General features: G+C 57.3%; 1 protein-coding gene across 6 annotated transcripts in view; it reads right to left on the reverse strand.

The window, feature by feature from the left end:
• Nucleotides 1–2497: 2497 nt before the first annotated feature.
• Nucleotides 2498–19109, reverse strand: part of PTPRF (protein tyrosine phosphatase receptor type F) — a 71927-nt gene continuing 55315 nt past the window's right edge. For 3 of the 6 annotated variants that reach the window (XM_047083908.1, XM_047083904.1, XM_047083903.1), the window contains 17 exons: nt 18799–19052; nt 18614–18707; nt 17809–18024; nt 17337–17491; nt 14552–14667; nt 9875–9972; nt 6908–7031; nt 6563–6738; nt 5719–5838; nt 5286–5440; nt 4919–5204; nt 4660–4838; nt 4315–4441; nt 3979–4104; nt 3547–3701; nt 3323–3458; nt 2498–2894 (listed from right to left, as the gene is read on the reverse strand). In XM_047083908.1, the coding sequence (XP_046939864.1) occupies nt 2826–2894; nt 3323–3458; nt 3547–3701; nt 3979–4104; nt 4315–4441; nt 4660–4838; nt 4919–5204; nt 5286–5440; nt 5719–5838; nt 6563–6738; nt 6908–7031; nt 9875–9972; nt 14552–14667; nt 17337–17491; nt 17809–18024; nt 18614–18707; nt 18799–19052 (2586 nt within the window). In that variant the 3' untranslated portion in view covers nt 2498–2825. Of the gene's footprint in view, nt 2895–3322; nt 3459–3546; nt 3702–3978; nt 4105–4314; nt 4442–4659; nt 4839–4918; nt 5205–5285; nt 5441–5718; nt 5839–6562; nt 6739–6907; nt 7032–9874; nt 9973–10772; nt 10806–14551; nt 14668–15660; nt 15673–17336; nt 17492–17808; nt 18025–18613; nt 18708–18798; nt 19053–19109 lie in introns of all 6 variants that reach the window. The other 3 variants (XM_047083905.1, XM_047083906.1, XM_047083907.1) reach the window with 2 other exon arrangements.

The raw sequence follows: 19109 nt of genomic DNA on the forward strand, positions 1-19109 counted from the left end.
TTTTCGTTAGTAATTAACTACTCAAACTTAATAGCATCGACTGTAATGCAATGATGGTATCATTTTTCTAAACAAGTAGAAAAACGCCAGGCACTGACATAGGTGCTGGGGAACCAAAAGCCCTAATCCCAAGCCTCGGTCACTCCCAGCCTCCAAGGAGACAGCTGCCAACACTGGATGGCAGTGAGGCCCGAGGTGGAGGCGGCACGGTCACCTGCCAGGGACCACGTCCCTTCCACAATCAAATCAAGCCTCGCGCTGTGCCATATGGCTGTTTCCAGCCTACCTCTCTCACCACGTCCCGCCTGCCCCAGTCAAGCTGCGCGCCTTGGGTTTCTCTTTTTTGTTGGTTTCATGTTTCCAAGCCTTTGTACAAGTTGCTCTCTTCATTGGAAATGCCTTTCCCACTTTTTTTCGGTAACCACTGCTTGCCCTATGGGGCACTCAGAATCCAGCCGACGTCACCTTCAGAAAGCCTTCGTTGACCCCAGCTCAGGGTTAGGTGCTGCCTTAGTGTGGGGCTGGTCACGGCACTAACAGTCCGGTCACTGCTGACTTCTTTTTCCCATTTGTTCTGGGTCTTGTTCTTCTCTGTGCCACGGGAAGTTCCGCGGCCTGACTACTCGGTGGGTCTGGTCTGATCACTGGTGGAGAGGCTGCAAGGCTCAACAAGCAGATGTTGCTGGCGGTCGAATGGCCACACTGTGTCCAGTATCCCCATTGCAAGGATTACAAGGGTCTTCATTAATCAATTTCTGTATCGTCCCAGCTTCCACTGGCACATGCCATCTCTCTCCTTACAGCAGGCGAGGAGGAGAGGAAAGGGGAGGGGAGGCCCGGGGTCCCCAACATGATGGCCCAGAACATCCTGAGGGTGAGGAGAGGCAAAGGGTCTGCTGTCTGCCTGGGGAGCTGGGTCCCATGTGGGGTGCCCTTGACACACACTGGCATCTGGTTTTCAGGGTTTGTAACGTTCCTTTCTGAAAGTGGGCAGCCACGCTGGGAGCCCGACTGCCGCAAATACTCAGGACAGCCTCACTGTCTCCTTAGGAGCAGGAAATCTCCAGAATGTACCCCTAGGTATTGAACTCACAGAGCCCACTCTTCGGTTCCAGAAAGAGCTGAGACGGACGCCCGGTTTGTAAGAAATCTGATTATTCAAATTTATTACCATCAAGAATTATGCAATGATGCTGTAGTTTTCTTAACAAATAGAAAACAGACTGTGTACAACAGTGGACTCTACAGCACTAGCATCCACAAGGTAAAAATGAATGTTTCATCCAACATTACCAACCCTGGATTGTTGATCTTGACTGAGCCTAGCTAGATCTGGGGACATGTGCTCCATATCCCTCAGCTAAAACAGCTATGCACCCTTCCCCGCCCCCACTTACCTACCTAGATAGTGCTGCCCAGAGGAAGAGGCCCTCTCCCTGCCCCTCAGCAAGCCAAGATAATAAGGATCGAGTATAGTACCATTGAGAGAAGTCCAGTAGTCTTGCCACATTGGTTTAGGAGGGCATCTTGAAGGAGTGGAAAAGAGCGATTCTCAGGGGCTTTGAAAACAGCTGCAAACCAGGGAGAGAAATCATCTGGCCCTGCTCTGAGGACAGACATGTGCTACCAGGCCCACTGGCCTGGACCTGAAGGGCCAGCTGTGCCCCTGCTCGGCCCTGAGGTGTGCGGGGCGTGGTACACACCCTGACCTGTGTCAGTCACCTTGGCCCCACGGCCAGATCCACAGCTTACCAACACCACGCCGTACCCGCAATGCTGGGGACAAAAGCAAGGCTCTGTGGGCCCAGAGGTCAGTCTGGCAGCTCCCCTGGGAAGCCCAGGAACACAGAGCTGCCTCCCCTCTTGGGGTTTTGAAGCAGAGGCCAGGGGGATGACTCTGTGTTTTTCTTGGTGGGTTTTTTTTTTGGGTTTTTTTTGGATTTTTTTTGTTTTTTTTTTTCTTTGTGTTTTTTTTTTTAACCTTTGCAAACACGATGGTGATGAGGAACGCCTTGCCAGGCTCCCCGAGACACGTCTGTGGTTCTGGGCTGTGAATGTTACACACACACATGGGAATAGACAACTGGGGATGAGTGTTTCCTATCTCCTCCCCGCCCACCACTGTCTGTGGGGCCTAAAATAAGGCTCTGAAGGAAAAACAAAACAAAACTCAAAAAAAGAACTGTGTTTCCCTGCATTTGGCTGAAACAGGATCTTGTCTGAACGGCCGGAAGAGCAGCTGGACCGGTGATGCCTCCCAGGCCCACGGCTGGGCCTGCACTTAGGCCGGTGGCCCCAGCTCCACGCAGAGGAAGGCATGTTCTGTCCTTCAGCAGCAAGACTCATACAGAAAGAAGATCCAAAACGAACTCAAAAAAGAAAACAAACTGAACCCCAACCCCCACAGCGGCCCATTCTGCAGTTAAGGATTTGCAAAAGGAAAATCAGAGGGAAGAGGCTAGAATCCCTCAGTCTACCCCACTTAACGTATAAAAAAGGAGACTTTGTCCCCATCCCCACCCCATGAAAAGAAGCATGAGAAACGCGGCGGCAGCGGAACAGAGAGCTTGAAGCAGGTTCCGGGCGGGCCTGGTGGACAGAGACGGGCCACGGCACCTGCCTGCCGGCCCACCCACTCGCCCAGGGGTGGTCTGGGCTCTCCATTTGGTGTGGCAATGTTCCTGAAACGCTGTGACCCCAGTGGGCTGTGCTCTGCCAGCAACAGCATCCGTGCAGGAGGGCTAGACGATGGTCGGTATGGCTCAGAGGAGCTGAGTCCCCTCCGGAGCCCCAGGCAGGGGCGGCGGAGGAGAGGGGAGCGGTAGTTACGTTGCATAGTGGTCAAAGCTGCCAAGGTACTCCAGGGCCGCACGATAGCACAGCTGGTACTGGTCCTGCCGGAACAGGGGACTGGTATGAGTGGAGACTCCCGACACGCTGCCAAGGGCACTCACACTGTAGCTGGTGGGCCACAAGCAGGTGCTAGACCCAGACATCTGCCCCAAGCCGTGTCCAGAGAGCCTGGAGGAGCCTCCGAAGGCTCATCTCTCTCCCCCGGTGCCCCATACTCACCTGCTCCCCCAGCCCCCACAGCCACCTCCATCAAGTTTATCTGCTCCTAGAGCGTGCACTCCATAAGGACTCTGGTCCAACCCTCGCCGGAAACCCGGCACTCTGCTAGTGCTCAGTGCAGGGCTGCTGAATGAGAAGCGTGTTCCACTCATCCTACTCCGGCACCTCGGGCCGAGCAGGTAACGGTAAATGCTGGCGGCGTGTACATGTGAGGAGCCTGGCCTGTGCACCGGCCAGTGGGCCCGCCTACCTCCGTCTGCACCATGGCCGGGCGCTGTGTGCGTAGGGTCTTCACGGTCTGGAACATGTCGACCACGCCCTCATAGCGCATCCGCTCCAGGACGATGCTCAGAGTGATGAACACCCCAGTGCGGCCCACACCGGCACTGCTCAGGGACAGCACTGGATCAGGGATCCTGCCCACGAGGCCCACAGTCACCCCCCTCCCCCAGCCCTCCACGGGGTCAGCCCGACCTGCAATGCACCGTGATGGGCCCGTCCTGCCCGAACTGCTCCTTGGTCTTGTGCACCTGCCCGATGAAGTCAATGAAGCCCTCACCCGTCTTGGGCACGCCCTGCTCGGGCCAGTCTGTGAACTGGAACTGCCGGATCGTCCTCGACTGCCCATCCTGGGGGAGGCGGGTAGGGAACAAGTACGTCACTTGTGCCCCACGCTGCAGCCCCACCAGGCCAGGCGGGCAGGACAATGACACAGGGTGTGTACCCGTGAAATCACGATACCTGAAGCCACCCTGGGAAATGCATTCACACACACCCGCGCCCTCGCCTCAGACTCCTGCAGCCTGAGCCAGGGCGCCATGCAGGCAGCCACCACCCCACGTGTGCTCGGGAAATGTTGTAGACATGCTTTGACGCAAAGGTACACGCTCCCCTCTCCACACTTACCCGGGCGTCCGTGACCTTGAACTCACGCAGGATATACTGGGGCATGTTGTACTCAGCCATTGGGTCAACAACAAAGTACTGGTAGCGAGCAGAGCGCTCTGCTGGCCAATACTGGTGGCATTTCTCCTGTGGACAAAGGACCCAGCCCCCATGATCAGGCAGGGAGGAGTCGGGGAGGAGAGCTCCGGGTTTCAGAGAACTCTGAGGCAGGGCACCTCAGGTGGTGAGGAAGGGGTCCGAGGGTCTGGGTGTGAAAGGAGGGAGGGGTGAAGACGTGGCCGGTGTGCTCCCAGGCATGGCAAGGGCCCTGGGGTGGGGGTAGGGTGGTGGGCTCACCCTGCCCATCTCCCGAAGCCTCGTCAGCATGACGATGATGGTGGAGTTGTGCTCCCATAACATGCGCCAGAAGTCCTCGGTGCTCTCTGCCAGAGGCCCCTGCGTGGCGATGTAGGCCTTCTGCTGTCTGCAGTGGACACAAGACCGGACATGCCGGAGGGGCTGCCGCCCCTCGAGTCTCCCTCAGACTGTCTGGTCCCTTGAAGCCCTGCCCAGATTGACTACCCCTCCTCCAGGAAGCCCACTCTGATCTTCTGGGCTGGCCCTACTCTGCTGGGCCTCCAGCTAGCCAGCTGCAGGCCTGCGCACCCGTGGGGCGTGGTGTGCAGTCACGGGCATGCTGACCTATAGCCATCCAAGAAGCTGGCATTGATGTAGTCAGAGCCTTCCACACCACGGATGGGCTGCAGACACACGCGGGTCAATTCATAGGGCATGATGTTCACCAGGCGGTTCTTGAACTTGTTGCAGGGGAGGTTGGCGCTAATGAAGCGGGATGTGTGGGCCTTGGAGCTGGCCAGCAACTAGACAGAGGAAGGGGCTGGTCAGGCCTTGCCTTCTGGGGAGATCATCCCCATGACCCAGTCCAGGCCCCCGCGCCCACCTTGAACTCGAGCTCCATAGCGGTCACACTCTCCCCGGGAGGCACTTGGCCCAGCTTCTGGATGTGGGCATACAGGCTGCGGGCAGGCACCTCCGTGTGTCCGCACGTGGCGGCTTCCAGCAGCGCCTCGTGGATGAACACATACTGGTCCTCTGTCTGCACCATATAGTTCCGCTGCGATCGCATGCATGTCACATGGCCATAGATGTCGACTGTCTTCTCATGTTTCATCCGCTCCAGCATGGCATCGATAACGATGAAGCAGCCCGTGCGGCCCACGCCCGCGCTGCAGGACACGGGCTCGGCTTGGGGCAGAGGTCCACCCCACCTCCCATCCCACCCCTCTGGTGGCACTCTACCCCCTCACCTGCAGTGCACCACCATGGGCCCTGCATCGAGTGGGTTGCAGGCCTTGACCCGCCGCAGGAAGGCCAGGATGGGGGTCGGGTACTCGGGAACCCCGTGGTCTGGCCAGGCCATGAATTGGAACTGACGCAGCTCCCGCTTCTCACTGGAGCCACTCTGGGGAGAAAAGTGGGGGCAGGTGATGTGACAGGGGGAGTATGCTGAGGCCAGACCTGCTGCTCTCACCGGACTCAGAAGCCATGCGGGGCGGAGTGAAGGAGCTCGAGGCGCTCTTTCCATTCATCCCACCCACAGCCTTGGCTGCCACGGGGCACTCACACACCTCTAAGCCCCGGCTTCCAGCACTGAGTTCCCGCCCGTCCCCAGCACGCTTAGCTTACACTGCTGTCCTGGTAGGGCCCGGGTGGGGGACGAGTACCAGGGCAGGGCCATACCTTGTGGAGTGCAAAGGTGCGTACGGTGTATGTGGCCAGCTCCACTGTGTCCAGCAGGGACACCTGAATGAGGCCGTAGGTCTCGGTGCCCCGGGCTGGCCAGTACTGGTCGCACTTCACCTACAGGGGGACAAGCGGGGCAGGTGCAAGGGTGCTCAGAGTTGCCCAAAGGCTCAGACTGGCAGGGGCCCCAGGGGCAAAGAAGGGTGGGAGGTCTAGCTTACTTGGCTGCAAGGTCCCCCCCGCCCTGAACTCTCAGATCTATTGTGCCACCCTCTCACCAAACCGTATCAGGTTCTCGTGCTACAATGCCATCCCTACCCGAGCTGGGAGAATGAGGGCCGTAATTGAAAATTATTTATTCATGACCAGATCACACCAGGCACATTTTCTGCCAAATTTACCCATAAGGTTTATGCGCCATTTTCAAGCTCTGTAAATTTTACGTTCCAGTCAATGCTTTGCAGTGCAAAAGCAGATAACAGCAGCTCTTTGCACTAATTAACTTAGGAGATGTGTTAATGCCCCAGGAACACTCCAGCATCTGGGGAACATGTGAACATCTCGGGAACATGCTAGCAACTGGGGAACATATTAACATTCTTGGAAAATGACAGCATCTGGTACAACATGTTAATATCCTAGGAACCTGCTGGTGACTAGGGAACACGCCATACCCCAGGAATACCCAGCAGCTAGGGAACATGGGAACACTCCGAGAAGACAACAGCACTTGGTGCGTTCCTTGAGGAACTTCGGACAGAGACAGAAACAGGTGCCTGAAGTCACCTGGTGGCTGGGTGTTTCCCACCCCACCTCCTGGCAGGCCCCTGCACCGTCCTACCCGGGACTTCTCCTCCAGCCGTGTCATCATGACCACAGTGGCCGTGCGCTGTTCCCACACCATCCGCCAGAAATCGCCCATGGTCTCAGGTAGTGGGCCCTGTGTGGCAATGTAGGCATTCTGTTTGCGGTAGCCATCGATGTAGTTGGCGTTGATATAGTCACTCCCTGGGACACCTATGGGCACGAAGGGACATAGGAGAGCATTATCCCAGAGCCCTCCGTCCAGCCCACCATCCCCTGGTGCACCCCTGGGACTCACGGGCCTCTCGTACAGGATGGAACGTCACCCCAGCCAGCAAGGAGGAGAGCAAGGGGATGGGAGGGGGCGCTGCCCTTGGCTCACCATCAATGGAGGTAAGGATGACCCGTGAGTGGTCGTAGGCGATGACATTTGCGTAGCGGTTCTTGGGCTTGTTCACCTCCAGGTTTGAATTCTCCCATGTGAACTGCTGTCCAGGGTCAATGGACTGTAGGAAGTGGAGGAGGCAGGTAGAGCAGGGTAAGAGCTGAGGTCTCCCTACTGCCCCCAAGACCCAGCCTGCCAGGTGGTGGCCACATGCTGCTTTTGCTCCTAGGCCACAACCAGCTCCGTGCCCCCAGCTGTGGAGCTCAGAGGCTACCACACCACCTGTCAGGTAGGTGATGAACAGAGGCCCTTCTGACCACGGCACCAAATCCCCTTGCCTGGTAGAGTGGTCGGGGTGGGGCAGAGGCAGGGGAATGTCCCTCGAGCCCTGCACCCAACTAATGAAATGAGTACAGACCAAGAGAGAGCAATGGTAGCCAGCCATGCAGTCCCCGACATCGTTGGGGCCTCTGGGCACCTGCCGCATTACCCTGTCCAGCTCTCCTTCCTGCAGGCAGGGCACAGTGCTCCTCCGGGGTTCACTCCCGGGCCTTTGCACTCTGAAACCTTGCGGGGGGCCCTCCTTTGCCCGTGGGATCTTGCACGCACAATCTGGAGCTGCCCACTACCCCGGCTGCAGCCTGGGCTCCACGAGCTCCCGAGCTGAAGTGAGTGGCCAGCAGCCACCTGGGGGTCCCCCAGGCCCTGCCATCTCAACCCTTCCAAGCGGAGTTCATCAGCTTCCCTCTATGCCCGGCTCTGCCACTGGAACACCATCTCGGTCAAAGGCACCTTCACCCCTTTACCCCCAAACCCTGGCCAGAACCCTCAAGCCATCCTCAAAAACCCCTCCGTGCTCGTCCCCTCAGTCACTGTGCCCTTGTGCTTCCACCTGCTGCCACTGGCCTCAGCCAGGCCACTGCAGCCTAGACTCGGGTATTTCCCTCTTTGCTTCTGCCCCACTCTGACTTACTCTGTCCTGGAGCCAGAACAATCCTCAGAAAATGCAGATCTGATTATCCATTTCCTGCTCCAATGCCTTCCACGGCTCCAAATCACCACAGATGATAATGACCGTAACAGCTGAGTCTCCGTGAGAACTCACCGTGTGCCTGGCACTGTTCTAAGCACTTTGCATGTATTCCCTCCTATGAAGCAGGCTCTATTATTATCCCCCTTTTACAGAACGATACGATCCAAAGTTCCCAGCAGAGCCCACGATGCCCGCCATGTTTTGGCGCCAGCCTACTACTCTCCACACGACAGCAGGCACTGTTTCTTTGAGACATTCTTGCCCACCCCACCCCTCAGCCTGCCTCAGTGCTGTCAGCCTACTTTCTCTGCACATTCTGTCATATTTAATACTAGGGTATACTGTCATATTCAACGTTGACTATCTGTCTGAGCTTGTCTCCCCCACAGGTTGAGCTGCCTGAGGCATTTGTATCCATGTTCCCAGTATTCAGCACGGGTAAGTGCTCGACAGCGTGTGATGACTGACGGACTGACTGACCGACAAAGGTGACAGGGCTATGGGATTCGGGCTGAGGGAAAACCCACAGCAGGCCTAGGCAGGCAAAGAAGGCTTCCTGGAGGAGGAGGGAAAGCTCACACTTGAGAAGTGGGCAGAAGGCGCGAGGGGGAACACCGTGAGCCTAGACAGTGAGATGCAGAGTCTCGTGGCAAGGAAGGGCCGGTGTGGGACACGGGACTGGATGAGTGTGGGCAGAGACTATGGAAGGCCCTCCTGGCCAGGTCAAGAACAGGGAGCACGATTCATCAATCTTGTTACCTTTGCAGCAGGGACTTATCGCAAAGCAGGCTGCAGTGGGTGCTCTACAGGTAGAGGCGGTATGCTCTCCTCGCAGCAGACACGTTCATCAATTTGCCTGCCAAGCTCAATTTCCTCTGCGGAAACCTGGCCCACAGCCCTCAGAAGGGGAATCCTGGGACCCCAGGGTACCACGCACAGCCGAGGGCGGACGTCTGACTAGAGGGAGCAGACTTGCCGGCTGGGCTGAGCCAACCCATCAATCACCTATCCATTCATCATTGATCGAGGGTGAGTCCTGGGCCAGGCCTGTGCTAGGAGCAGGGGCAACAGCGGGACAGGAGCCGACGAGGCAGAACGACACCTCTGTCTGTGCTCCTTAGAGGAGGGGAGGCTCTCCTTTATCGTCTCCTTCTCTAGCAAATCCTTCCCCCAGCCCCTGACCAGCTGGGCTGCCTAGAAGCCCTCAGACCCCAGAAGCTGAAGTCGGGGCCCCAGCAGCTAGGAGTGAACAGAGTGAACCAGAGTGAACAGAGTATGTGGAGGGCTGTGAGCAGGAAGGTTTGTGCAGCCTGAGCAGCGAGCCTCAAGTCACCCAACTGTCCACTCTGTGACCTGTGCGGCTCTGAGGACATACGTGAGGGTGTGCGTGAGCAGGACACAGGCTGTCAGGCAGGCCTGGGTCTGACTGCCGGCTCCACTACACATCAGCTACTTGACCTCGGTCAAGTCACTTCCCTTCTCTGCGCTTCAGCTTCCTCATCTGTAAGATGGGATAATAACGGTACCATTTCATACTTCGAGGAAGACAGGATGAGAGGGCACATGCAAATTGCCCAGTCTGGTCTGGCCTGAGGTAAGCTCTTGATAAATGAGCTATTACTACGTGTGTGTGTGTGTGTGTGTGTGTGTGTGTGTGTGTGCGCGTGCGCACGCACGTGCGCGATCCTCTGTCTGCTTCTGTTAGCATGTGGGCACGTGTCTGAGTGTCCAGACTTAGGGTGCTTAAAAGGGCCTCAGACAGGCCTGGCACCCGAAGAGCTGAATTCCCTACTTGCCACTGCTGATCCCTCCAATCTGTACTCTGGGGAAGCCTGGAGCCGCCCACCCACAGCTGGGACCCGAGGCAGGGCAGGAGCTGGCACGGGGCTAGGCCTGGAGCAGGCACATGGCAGGGGGTATGGACGTCTCACCTCATACTCCTGGGAGAACTTGAGGCCATCGTTGGCTTTGAGGCGCTCAATGTTGTCTGCCAGGTCAGTGATGGGGATGGGCGGGTGGTCTCGCATACCTGGGGGCGGAGGCACATAAAGGCAGAGTCAGCGTGAGGCCTGTGCGGGGTGGTGGAGACAGCCCCAATCCATGTATGTGCACACGTGAACATGTGTGACCATGGAGCACTCGGCACTGGTGGCATGGAGACGGCAGCACATGCGGCGACAGGATGGTGGAGCACACGGCGGCCAGAAGGTGGGAGAGGACAGAGGGAAGTGTGTGTGCTGAGAGCACGTGTGGGCAGGTGCGCAGGGCATGTGTGCGGGACACGGCGCTGAGTGGGGGCACCAGGGCCTTGCCCGGCGGGTTCTCAGGGATGCCAGGCATCCTTCCTCCTGGGCTGGGGCTGGAAGCCCAGGTTGGGGGGTGGCGCAGCCGCACACCTGCTCCACAGGCCCCGCTTGTGCACAGCCCTCCTGCCCCTCACTGGCGCCAGTCACTGTGGGAGACTGGGTGACGTCATCGTCTCCACACTGAGCGTGTGGATGGAGTGGACGCAAAGTACAGAGACATGGCAGAATGACCCAGAAGAATCTAGAGAGAGAAGCAGAGATGAGGAGGGAGATGTGGAGACAGGAGAGGCACCCAGAAGAGGGTCAGACTAGGACTGGAGGCTACAGAGGCAGAGAGACAGGGCCGGGGCCAGAGGTAGGGAAGACAGGACTGGAGGGAGCTGGGGAGAGAGGTGGAGAAGGGGAGAAGAAGAGAGGAGAGAAGGGAAAGAATCTAAGGAAGGACGGTGGAGGCGACGGGGTGAGAAAAAGTTGAAGGAAACACACAGAAGCCAGAGTAGCCCCCGGAACTTGGAAAACTAACTTGAGATATTCGGGCAACTGGGGACACTGGAACCTGCAGAGAAAGAAAACACAAAAGATAGCGGGGCACGAGAAGAGAGCCCATCGACCTTCTCTGGTTACAGGGGACACATGGAGGGGCTGAGGGGGGTGGGCAGGCCCCACCATGGGCCCCTGCTGCCTCCCGGGGACACAGACCCATCTCCCACCCAGAGCGGAGCGCTCCCAACACCCGGGGGTCTGGACAGCCTTGGGGGCCCCTTTTTAAGACTGAATCCTATCCAACCAACCCTCATCCCCACTGGTATCAAAACTTGACCTTGGCTATTTTCAGATGGGGAGGCGAAAGGGGAGCGTGCTGCTTTCATATTGAGAGATGAGGCATGTATGGCCAGAAATGACAGGGTAAGTCTGCACGAGGAGATGCAGGAAACTATATATTCTGTGGGTCTGAAAACTTTTCAGAATAAAGACTAAATTATAGGAGGAAAAAAAAAGTTCACTCAAGTAAAAAAAACAAAAAACACTAAGAAAACTTGCCATGCCCCTGGTCCCTCTGTCCCTTCTGATTCCTGGTTCTCTCAACACTCTGGGGACCACCATGTCCACAGAGATGCCTCTCCCCACTGGCAGCCCCATTCCCTTGAGCTCCGCATCTCTGGGGGCTCATGGCCGGTCCCATTCCACAGTCTCTTCTGAACGCCCTCATCCTCTGCACTTGGCCTTTACCACATCTACACACTTCGTCTTTATCCCTCCTTTCCTCCCAGATCTCTGCAGCCACAGTGACTCAGGATCAGGGCCCTGGGCTCCTAGCTGCTCGGCAGTCCTCCTGGGCATATCTGCTCAGTGCCCACACCCAGGCCATGCCTTCCCTGCTGTTCTGACCACTTTCTTCTCATTGTGGAGAAAACCGAGCCCACCAGCCTAGAACCCAGCAGCGTGTTCCCTTTTACCGGCTTCACCCGCCTCCTGTCCTCTGCTGACCTGAATGCAGGGAGGCATGGCCACACTGCTCCCCTGGGCTACGTCACACCCCTCCCACTTGGGCCAGGGGCCTGAAGCCAGCTTCTGGGTTCTTGTCCCACAGCTGAGCACCCTTTACTCCTGCATCGATGGATCATCACCGGTAAACAATTTCCATATCGGTTAAAAGAAAAATCCCTCTTCAAGCCACACCTCTCTCCTCTCCTGCTGTGGTCCTGTCCATCCTATCCATCACACCCTGGCCTCTGGAAGGGGTCTCTCCACCTGCCCATTCCCCATTCACTGGTCCTCAACCAACTGAGATGCTTCTGCCCCCAGGACTCGGCCACCATGCTCTCTCTCTCTCCACAGTCCCAACTGCCAAAGCCAGTGGTCCTCCTGGGTGCACAGCCATCCCCGGCCTTGGCTTCAGGGACACTCCACTCTTCCCATACCCTTCCTCCTTGGCTGCTCCTTCTTAATCTCCCTGGCTACTCTTCATTCATCGTTTCTCAACATTTCACCTCCTACTGGCTGCCCCCCCCTTCCGTTCTCCGGCTTTGGTCACTGCAGGCCGCTTGGCACCTCCTCCCACGTCCGTGGTTTCGGGCAGACGGCGGTGTGGAGGTCCAGACCCACAGGCCCAGTTGCCACCCAGAACCCCCTCCTCATTGTTCAGCCATAAGCCCGAGCCCTGCCACCTACTTCGAGCCCTGCCACCTACTTCACGCTTCCTAAGACTGCCCTCCACCCCCCACAGCCACCCTCCTCACGCACCTTTCACTTACTCCCGGGGCTTTCCAGGCTCCCCATTTCTCTCCTCCAATCTGTCTTCCGCACAGCAGCCAGAGAGAGATTTCCAAATCACAGTTCTGACTCTGTCGCTCCCCTGCTGAAAACGTCTAATGCCTCCCTGGTGCTCTCATGATGCAGTCCAAACCCCTGAGCCTGGCGCTCAGGTTCCTTTGTGATAGACCTCTGCGTACCCTCCAGTCTCATCCGTGGGCTTTCAATACCCCAACTCCAATGAGGCAGGACACCCAGTGTCCGTATGCTGACTCCGCAGGACTATTTCCAACGAAGGGAGCTCCCTCCCATTTGCCTGACTCACGCCCACATGGCTCAGCAACCCCTCTCAGAGGGGGCTTCTCTGCCCTGCAGGCCCCTGGCATCCTGGAGCATGGATTCCTCACAGATATGATTCTGCTGGGTCACAACAGCCCACTAGGCCGCCCGGTTCACTTGCTCTCAGGACGCAGGACTTTGGAACTCAGTCACCATGGTGTTGAGGGAGCCCAGGCCACATAAAGAGGCCGCGTGTGGTCGTCACAGATGACAACCCCAGGTGGGCTCATGGCTGACTCTCGCACCAACACTGAGTCTTCAGAATTCAGAGGACGGGAAACTTTTCCATAAAAGCCAGACAGGAAATATTCTTGGCTTTGTGGATGTATAGTAGATGCTACTTAGCTTTACCTTTGTAGCGTGAACGTAGCCATACATAATTCATAAATGAATGAGTGTGGCTGTGTTCCAATAAAACTTTATTTGCAAAAACAGGTAGTGGACCATATGTGGTCATGGGCCAAAGTTTGCTAACCTTTGCTTTAAGTTTGCATTTATTTACTTTGAGAGAGAGACAGTGTGAGCACGAGCAGGGGAGGAGCAGAGAGAAAGGGGAACAGAGGATCTGAAGTGGGCTCTGTGTCGACAGCAGAGAGCCCGATGTGGGGCTCGAACCCACAAACCGTGAGATCATGACCTGAGCTGAAGGCAGACGCTTAACTGACTGAGTCACCCAGGCGCACCATTCCCCGCCCCCCACCTTTTTAAAGTTTTTATTTATTTATTTGCTGACCTTTGCTTTAAATGATTCTAGCTCTCAGACTCCAAGTTTTCCAGGTGAGGGCCCAGACATTCTGGAATAGAGACAAGCTGTTCCTGCTATACTCTTATCTGAATTTCTAATTCACAAAAACTATGAGGGGTAACACATAATTATTGTTTCAAGCCATTAAGTTTTGCAGTACATTAATATGCACCGATTTAACTAGCTCACATATACACAAGCCCTGTATGTATGTTAGTTCACTCACTCAACTCAGTTGTCTGTGTGTCCATTTTACAGGTACCCAATTAGAGACCACTGTGTGCACAGTACAAGGGATGACAATGAACAAGACACAGTTCATGGCCCCACAGAGCTTGGACTGTCGTTGAGGCAATTCTAGCCCAGTGTAAGAGGAGTCATAGTGGAAGAATCAGAGAGGTTCTGGGAGCCAGGGGAGACCCCCAGGCCTATGTGGGGGCTGGGGCAGGTTGGGAAGCTTCTAGGGGAGGGGCCTGAGCTGCGTCTACTGGGGCACAGGGAGGGAGTGACACCTTAGAAAGAGGAGACAAGAGAGCCATGCATAAGTGGCTGGAGAAGGAAGGCAGATATAAAGCCCTATGTGGGGTTCCTGTGCTCACACCGTAAATCTAGGTACCCTATCCTACCCCAAATGACTGATGGGGCATGTCCTACCAACACACCCCTCTTTGGGGCAGAGGAGACAAAGTGCAGGTGCAGAGGCTGGCCACCTTGTGGCTGGGATGTGGGCTATGTGAGGATCCTTAGCCTATATTTGGAGGCCTGACCCAAGGTAAGGCAGGGCTTGAGTAGCTGTTGGATATAGAAGCTTCTGTCACTTCAGTGAAGTGAATGGGTTCAAGAAGAGGGGCAGAAAGAAGAAACAGGGACAGGAAATGGGGGCATGAGGCTAGAGTCTCTTGATAGAGACTCCAGCACCTGCAGGCCCGGGCTGGGGGGCAGGTGGGCTGGAGGAGCCGCCCTACCTGGCGTCTGGTAGTTGAGCCGTCGCATCTCCACGGGATCTGAGGAGTGGGCCAGCAGGGAGTCCTTCAGCCCGATTGACTGCTCGTCCTTGGACGATGGCGAGTGGGTCCTCTTCCTGAAGAGGCAGAAGGATGGTTGGTGAGAACTTGAGGTCCAGGTGGAGGACAGAGATGGACGGCATGGTTGGCTGTGGCAGAGCCCCTGTGTGTCCGGCTTGGTCCCTCCCACTGCCCCACCCTGGGGTCTCTGAGCGCAGGGGAGCCAGTGGCAGAGCAGCTTTAACATGGAGAACACAGGGTGGGGCGGGTGGGAACACAGAAGGACTGGAGAGTGGACAGAGGGCCAGTGCAGCGAGGGGAAAAGGGGTTGCAAAGGCTGGTGGCACCTTCCAAGAGAGGGGAGGTCACCGCTGGGCAGTGGCTGCTGTCCCCAAGGCCACCACAGCTGAGGCAGCGGGAGCCACCAGGAGTAAACATGCAAACGACACGTACGATACACAAACATCACAGAGAGCTGGGCCCCGGTTGTCTGTCTCTCGGTATCAGGGTAAATGTCCAGAGCAGCAGGGGAGGGACGGGGAAGGCGTCACCCTAGCTGGGCGGAGTCCTCCCTCATCGGCCTCAGTTCCCCCGTCTACAGGGACAGGGTCAGAGACAGACCACGGGGTCTAGCTGCTGACAAGCATCCAGGGGCTGCTCCCGCTATGTGCACGCGGGTGTTTGCGTAAGTGTGAACGAGTGTGTAGAAACACACACGTCCCCCTGCCCTGCAGCCAGTGCTCTCTACACATGGGTCTCCTGCAGCACTCAGGTAATCTTAGAGAACTGGTTGCTGGTAGAAGGCTCTGGTGAGCTCGGAGTCAGTCTGTGCACTCCGGGGAAGCACTAAAGTCTGCACTATGCTTGTGCCCTGGGGAAGGGGCATCCCCTGTGCAGCGTACAAGTCGAGACAGTGACAGAGCCCACCCCAGAGCCTGCTGAGCCGACCAGATAAGCATAGGCCAGGAGGCTTCCGGTCAAAGCACCGCCCCTCCCTGCTGGACCCAAAATGTGCACAGGGATAAGGAGTGAATGGGGAGGCGTGTGAAGAGAGAAGGAACGAGTCCTACCTTTCTTGTTTACTAGGTCCCGAAAGACAGGCAAGGACAGAAGAGAGGAATGGTCATTGTTTCCACCAAGCACTCAGGCCCTCTCACGACATGGGGAGACGCTGAGGGACCTGTTTACGGCACCTATATGGCCTTCACAGGCAGGGGGTTGGCTCTCCTAACAGACACCAGGACCCAGACGGGATGGAAAGGACACTCCTCAGGGTCCACCCCCCACTAGTCTCCATGCCCTGGACCAGGAAAGCCTGTCCCTATTCACCCTGGGAGGAAGGAATGAACTCTTCAGGAAGGAGGCCCTCGGACCAGGTCAGGGATAGGGGAGAGATGGGACACAGAGCACAGGAACTCCTATGTGGAGACGTGTTCAGACATACAAACCGATGTGTGCTCACTGACAAATGTTCGTGAACGAGCCTTATGGGCTCAGCAGTGTGGTGGCTGCTGAAACACAGGCCTAGTGATGTGCCCAATGAAGCATCACTGGGGCAGAAGTAGGGACCTGGGACAGCCTTGTGGGCACCAGAGCCGGGAAGGGAGTCTTTCTTTTTTTTTTTAAAGTAAGCTCTATGCTCAACATGGGGCTTAAACTCACAACCCCACGATCAAGAGTGGCAAACTCTCTCAACTGAGAGCCCCTGGAAGGGAGTCTTGAAGGATGCAATGACAGCAGCCTGGTGGGCACGAGTGGGAAAGCTGCAGAATGGAGGGGGCACAGCCCCGGCCAGCCAAGCGAACTGCATCAGTTCCATGACAATGTTGGGAATGGGACCAGACTGGTTAGCCAGGTGTTTGACTGTCAGGTTAGAGAGCTCATGCTTTACTTCAGGAGCCACTAAAAAGTTTTAAACTGAGGGTGACGAAGCTTTGGAAGTACCTTTCAGGTTGGCAGGGGGATGGGTAGGAGGGGAGGCTCTAAGAGCAGGTGGCTACTACTAGCTGAGAGAGAGCACTGAGGAACACCGTTTACCAGGTCCCCAGCTGTGCCTGGACATGCACCGTCTTGTGGGGAGCCTACTGGGAGTGGAGGAGGAGACGTAGCCATCTTTAGGACAGAACTCCCAGGAGACCAGGTGGAGTGAGGGAAGAGGAGGGCTGAGGCTGGCCCCCAGGTTTCTGACTGCTAAATAGTCCCTCGTGATAGGGACTGCAGGGGAAGAAGGTTAAGGGGAAGGTTCAAGACACGCTGAGTCTGGGACTACTGGGGATGCCGTGGTTACAGCAGGCGTTCAATAAATGTGTGCCAAATGAATGTCTGTGGGTACATGGGCCCGCAGCTGGGCCTGGACCTCTCTAGGCCTAAGCGGGAGAGCCAGGCTGGGGAGTCATCTAGGAATGGCGTCAGAGGAAGTGCTGAAGGTAGGAGACCAGGAGAGGGCGGTGTCCTGAAGCTTAAAGACAGACATGTTCACACCCACCGAAACAGAGAGACAGATGGACACACGTGCCCAGGGATGCAGGTGAACCAGCCCTCTGTGAAGCTGTGGCTCCTCGTCACACCTAGGCTAACATACACGCGTGTGCACACACACTGCTTCTGCTCTTGTGGGCTCCCACTGAGCCCAGGGGCCGGGTGCAGGCCGCTGTGGCTGCCCTGTACCTGCGCAAACCATGCCGGGAAGGACCTGAGAGTCCAGGGGCAGGTGGCTGTCTCCTGGGGTGCTGGGTGCAGCACTCACCTCTTGAACAGGAGGATGGCGATGACAATGAGGATGATGAGGATGACTGCCAGGACGGGGCCTGTCACCCACAGCATCTCAGGCTCCTCCTGCTGCTGGGCTGGTGTCACCTGGACCACGATCTCATCGGAGTAGGGGCTGGAGGCATAGCGCTTCTGTGGCCCAGTGGAGGAACAGCATGGGCGGTGAGCTCAGTGTGAGGTCCCCCACCCTCTGCCCACCAAACCTGGAGAAAGGGCTCTGGGGCTGCGCTATGCTGGGCTGGAGCCAAACAGGCCGACCTGAGCCTGGCCAGCTGACCGAGTCCCTAGGGCTAGATAAGGTCTGGCCTTCTGGGTCCTAGGGGCTGACGTCTTTTGAGATTCCCTAGTGCAGGTCTGGGGTCTCTGGGGCAGCCCTAGGCCTGGGATCTCATGGTGTTTGAGACTAGTCTAGTCTCGGGGTACTGAGAGCCCAGGCGGCTCAGGCAGACCTGGTCCATGGGTTCCTTCAGGGAGGCGAGCACAAAGCACTGATAGCTCAGGTCCGGAGACAGGGGCCGGTTGTAGAAGCCCCGGTAGCTCTTCTTGTCCCCCAGGGTGAAGGTCTCAGGGAGCACGTCCACCTGAGCAGCCACGTATGGCTTCAGCCGCTCTGCCTGTCGCCGACGTCGCCGTTCCTCACTCCCCTGCTCGATGGCCTCCAGAAGCTGACAGAGCAGAGCACAGGAGTCACGCCGGACCTCAGACCACGTGCCCCTGGGCCTATGGCCTCAGACATCTTCTCCCTGGACTGAGACTGAGGCTCACCGTCCACATAACAGGCCTGGGCCCGGCCTGGCCCACTGCCCTCACGGAATAATGCCACACACCGGCACAATGCCACTCCTCCCTGCCAACCCAGTGAGGAGAGGCCCTTTGGGTAACCTGCCCCTCACTCTAACCAGAGAGGGCTGGCTCCACACCTCTGTGAGGACAAGGGATTCCCAACATGCCGAGGGCTCTACTCTAGCCTCTCGGGACTGCCCCAAGTCTACAGGGCTCAGGAACTTCTAGACCCGTACAGGGATCTTTGCTTCTTCCTGTCCTGAGGGATCCTCAGCAAATCCCTCTAGGGAATCTCTGCAAGCCTTCCAGTTTTCTGGGAAACTCCCAGGGGGCTGCTTCAGAGTCCCAGAGAGGACCAGGCTTCCAGGCAGAGCAGCCAGAGAGTGAGTCCAATTTGGGGGAGAAACTGGGGCCACAGCCAAGCAGAGCAATGGGGCTGTCATTGCCAGTGCCCCGTCCCATCGCAGGCACCTCGTCCAGCTCTAGCTCCTCGGGTGTGCTCCATCTCGGGGCCAGCATGCTCCCGCCCACACGGTCGATGGGTACCACCACGATGTAGAACCACCTAGGCGGGCAGAGCGGGAATCAGGCCTGTCGTCACCCACGCGCCCGTCGCCAGCCCTGCCCCGCCCCCACCCACGGCTTCATCTGCACACCTGATGAGGGTGCTGTCCTGCACGTGGGGCATGGAGAGGGTGAAGCGACCGTCCTCTATGTAGGCGGAGGCAGGCAGTGGCTTGTGCGGCAGGAGGTCCGGGGCCGTGCGGATGGACACGAGGTGCTGCAGGCCCCCCGCGCTGCTGCCGCGGTTCATCAGCACAAATGAGTACTCCGTGTTCGGCTGCAGGTCTGCGATCAGCTTCCGCATGGAGTGCCCATCCACCTCCACACTCTGCCCGTTGTACAGAATCTGCGGGGGAGAGGGACAGGCAGTGCGCTGGGGTGAGCCCCCCCCCCCCCACTGTGG

This window comes from Lynx rufus, unplaced genomic scaffold (genome assembly GCF_022079265.1).
Source record: "Lynx rufus isolate CCGP_SWC_20201006 ecotype Redwood Valley unplaced genomic scaffold, mLynRuf1.p SCAF_2, whole genome shotgun sequence".
Taxonomy (NCBI): domain Eukaryota; kingdom Metazoa; phylum Chordata; class Mammalia; order Carnivora; family Felidae; genus Lynx; species Lynx rufus.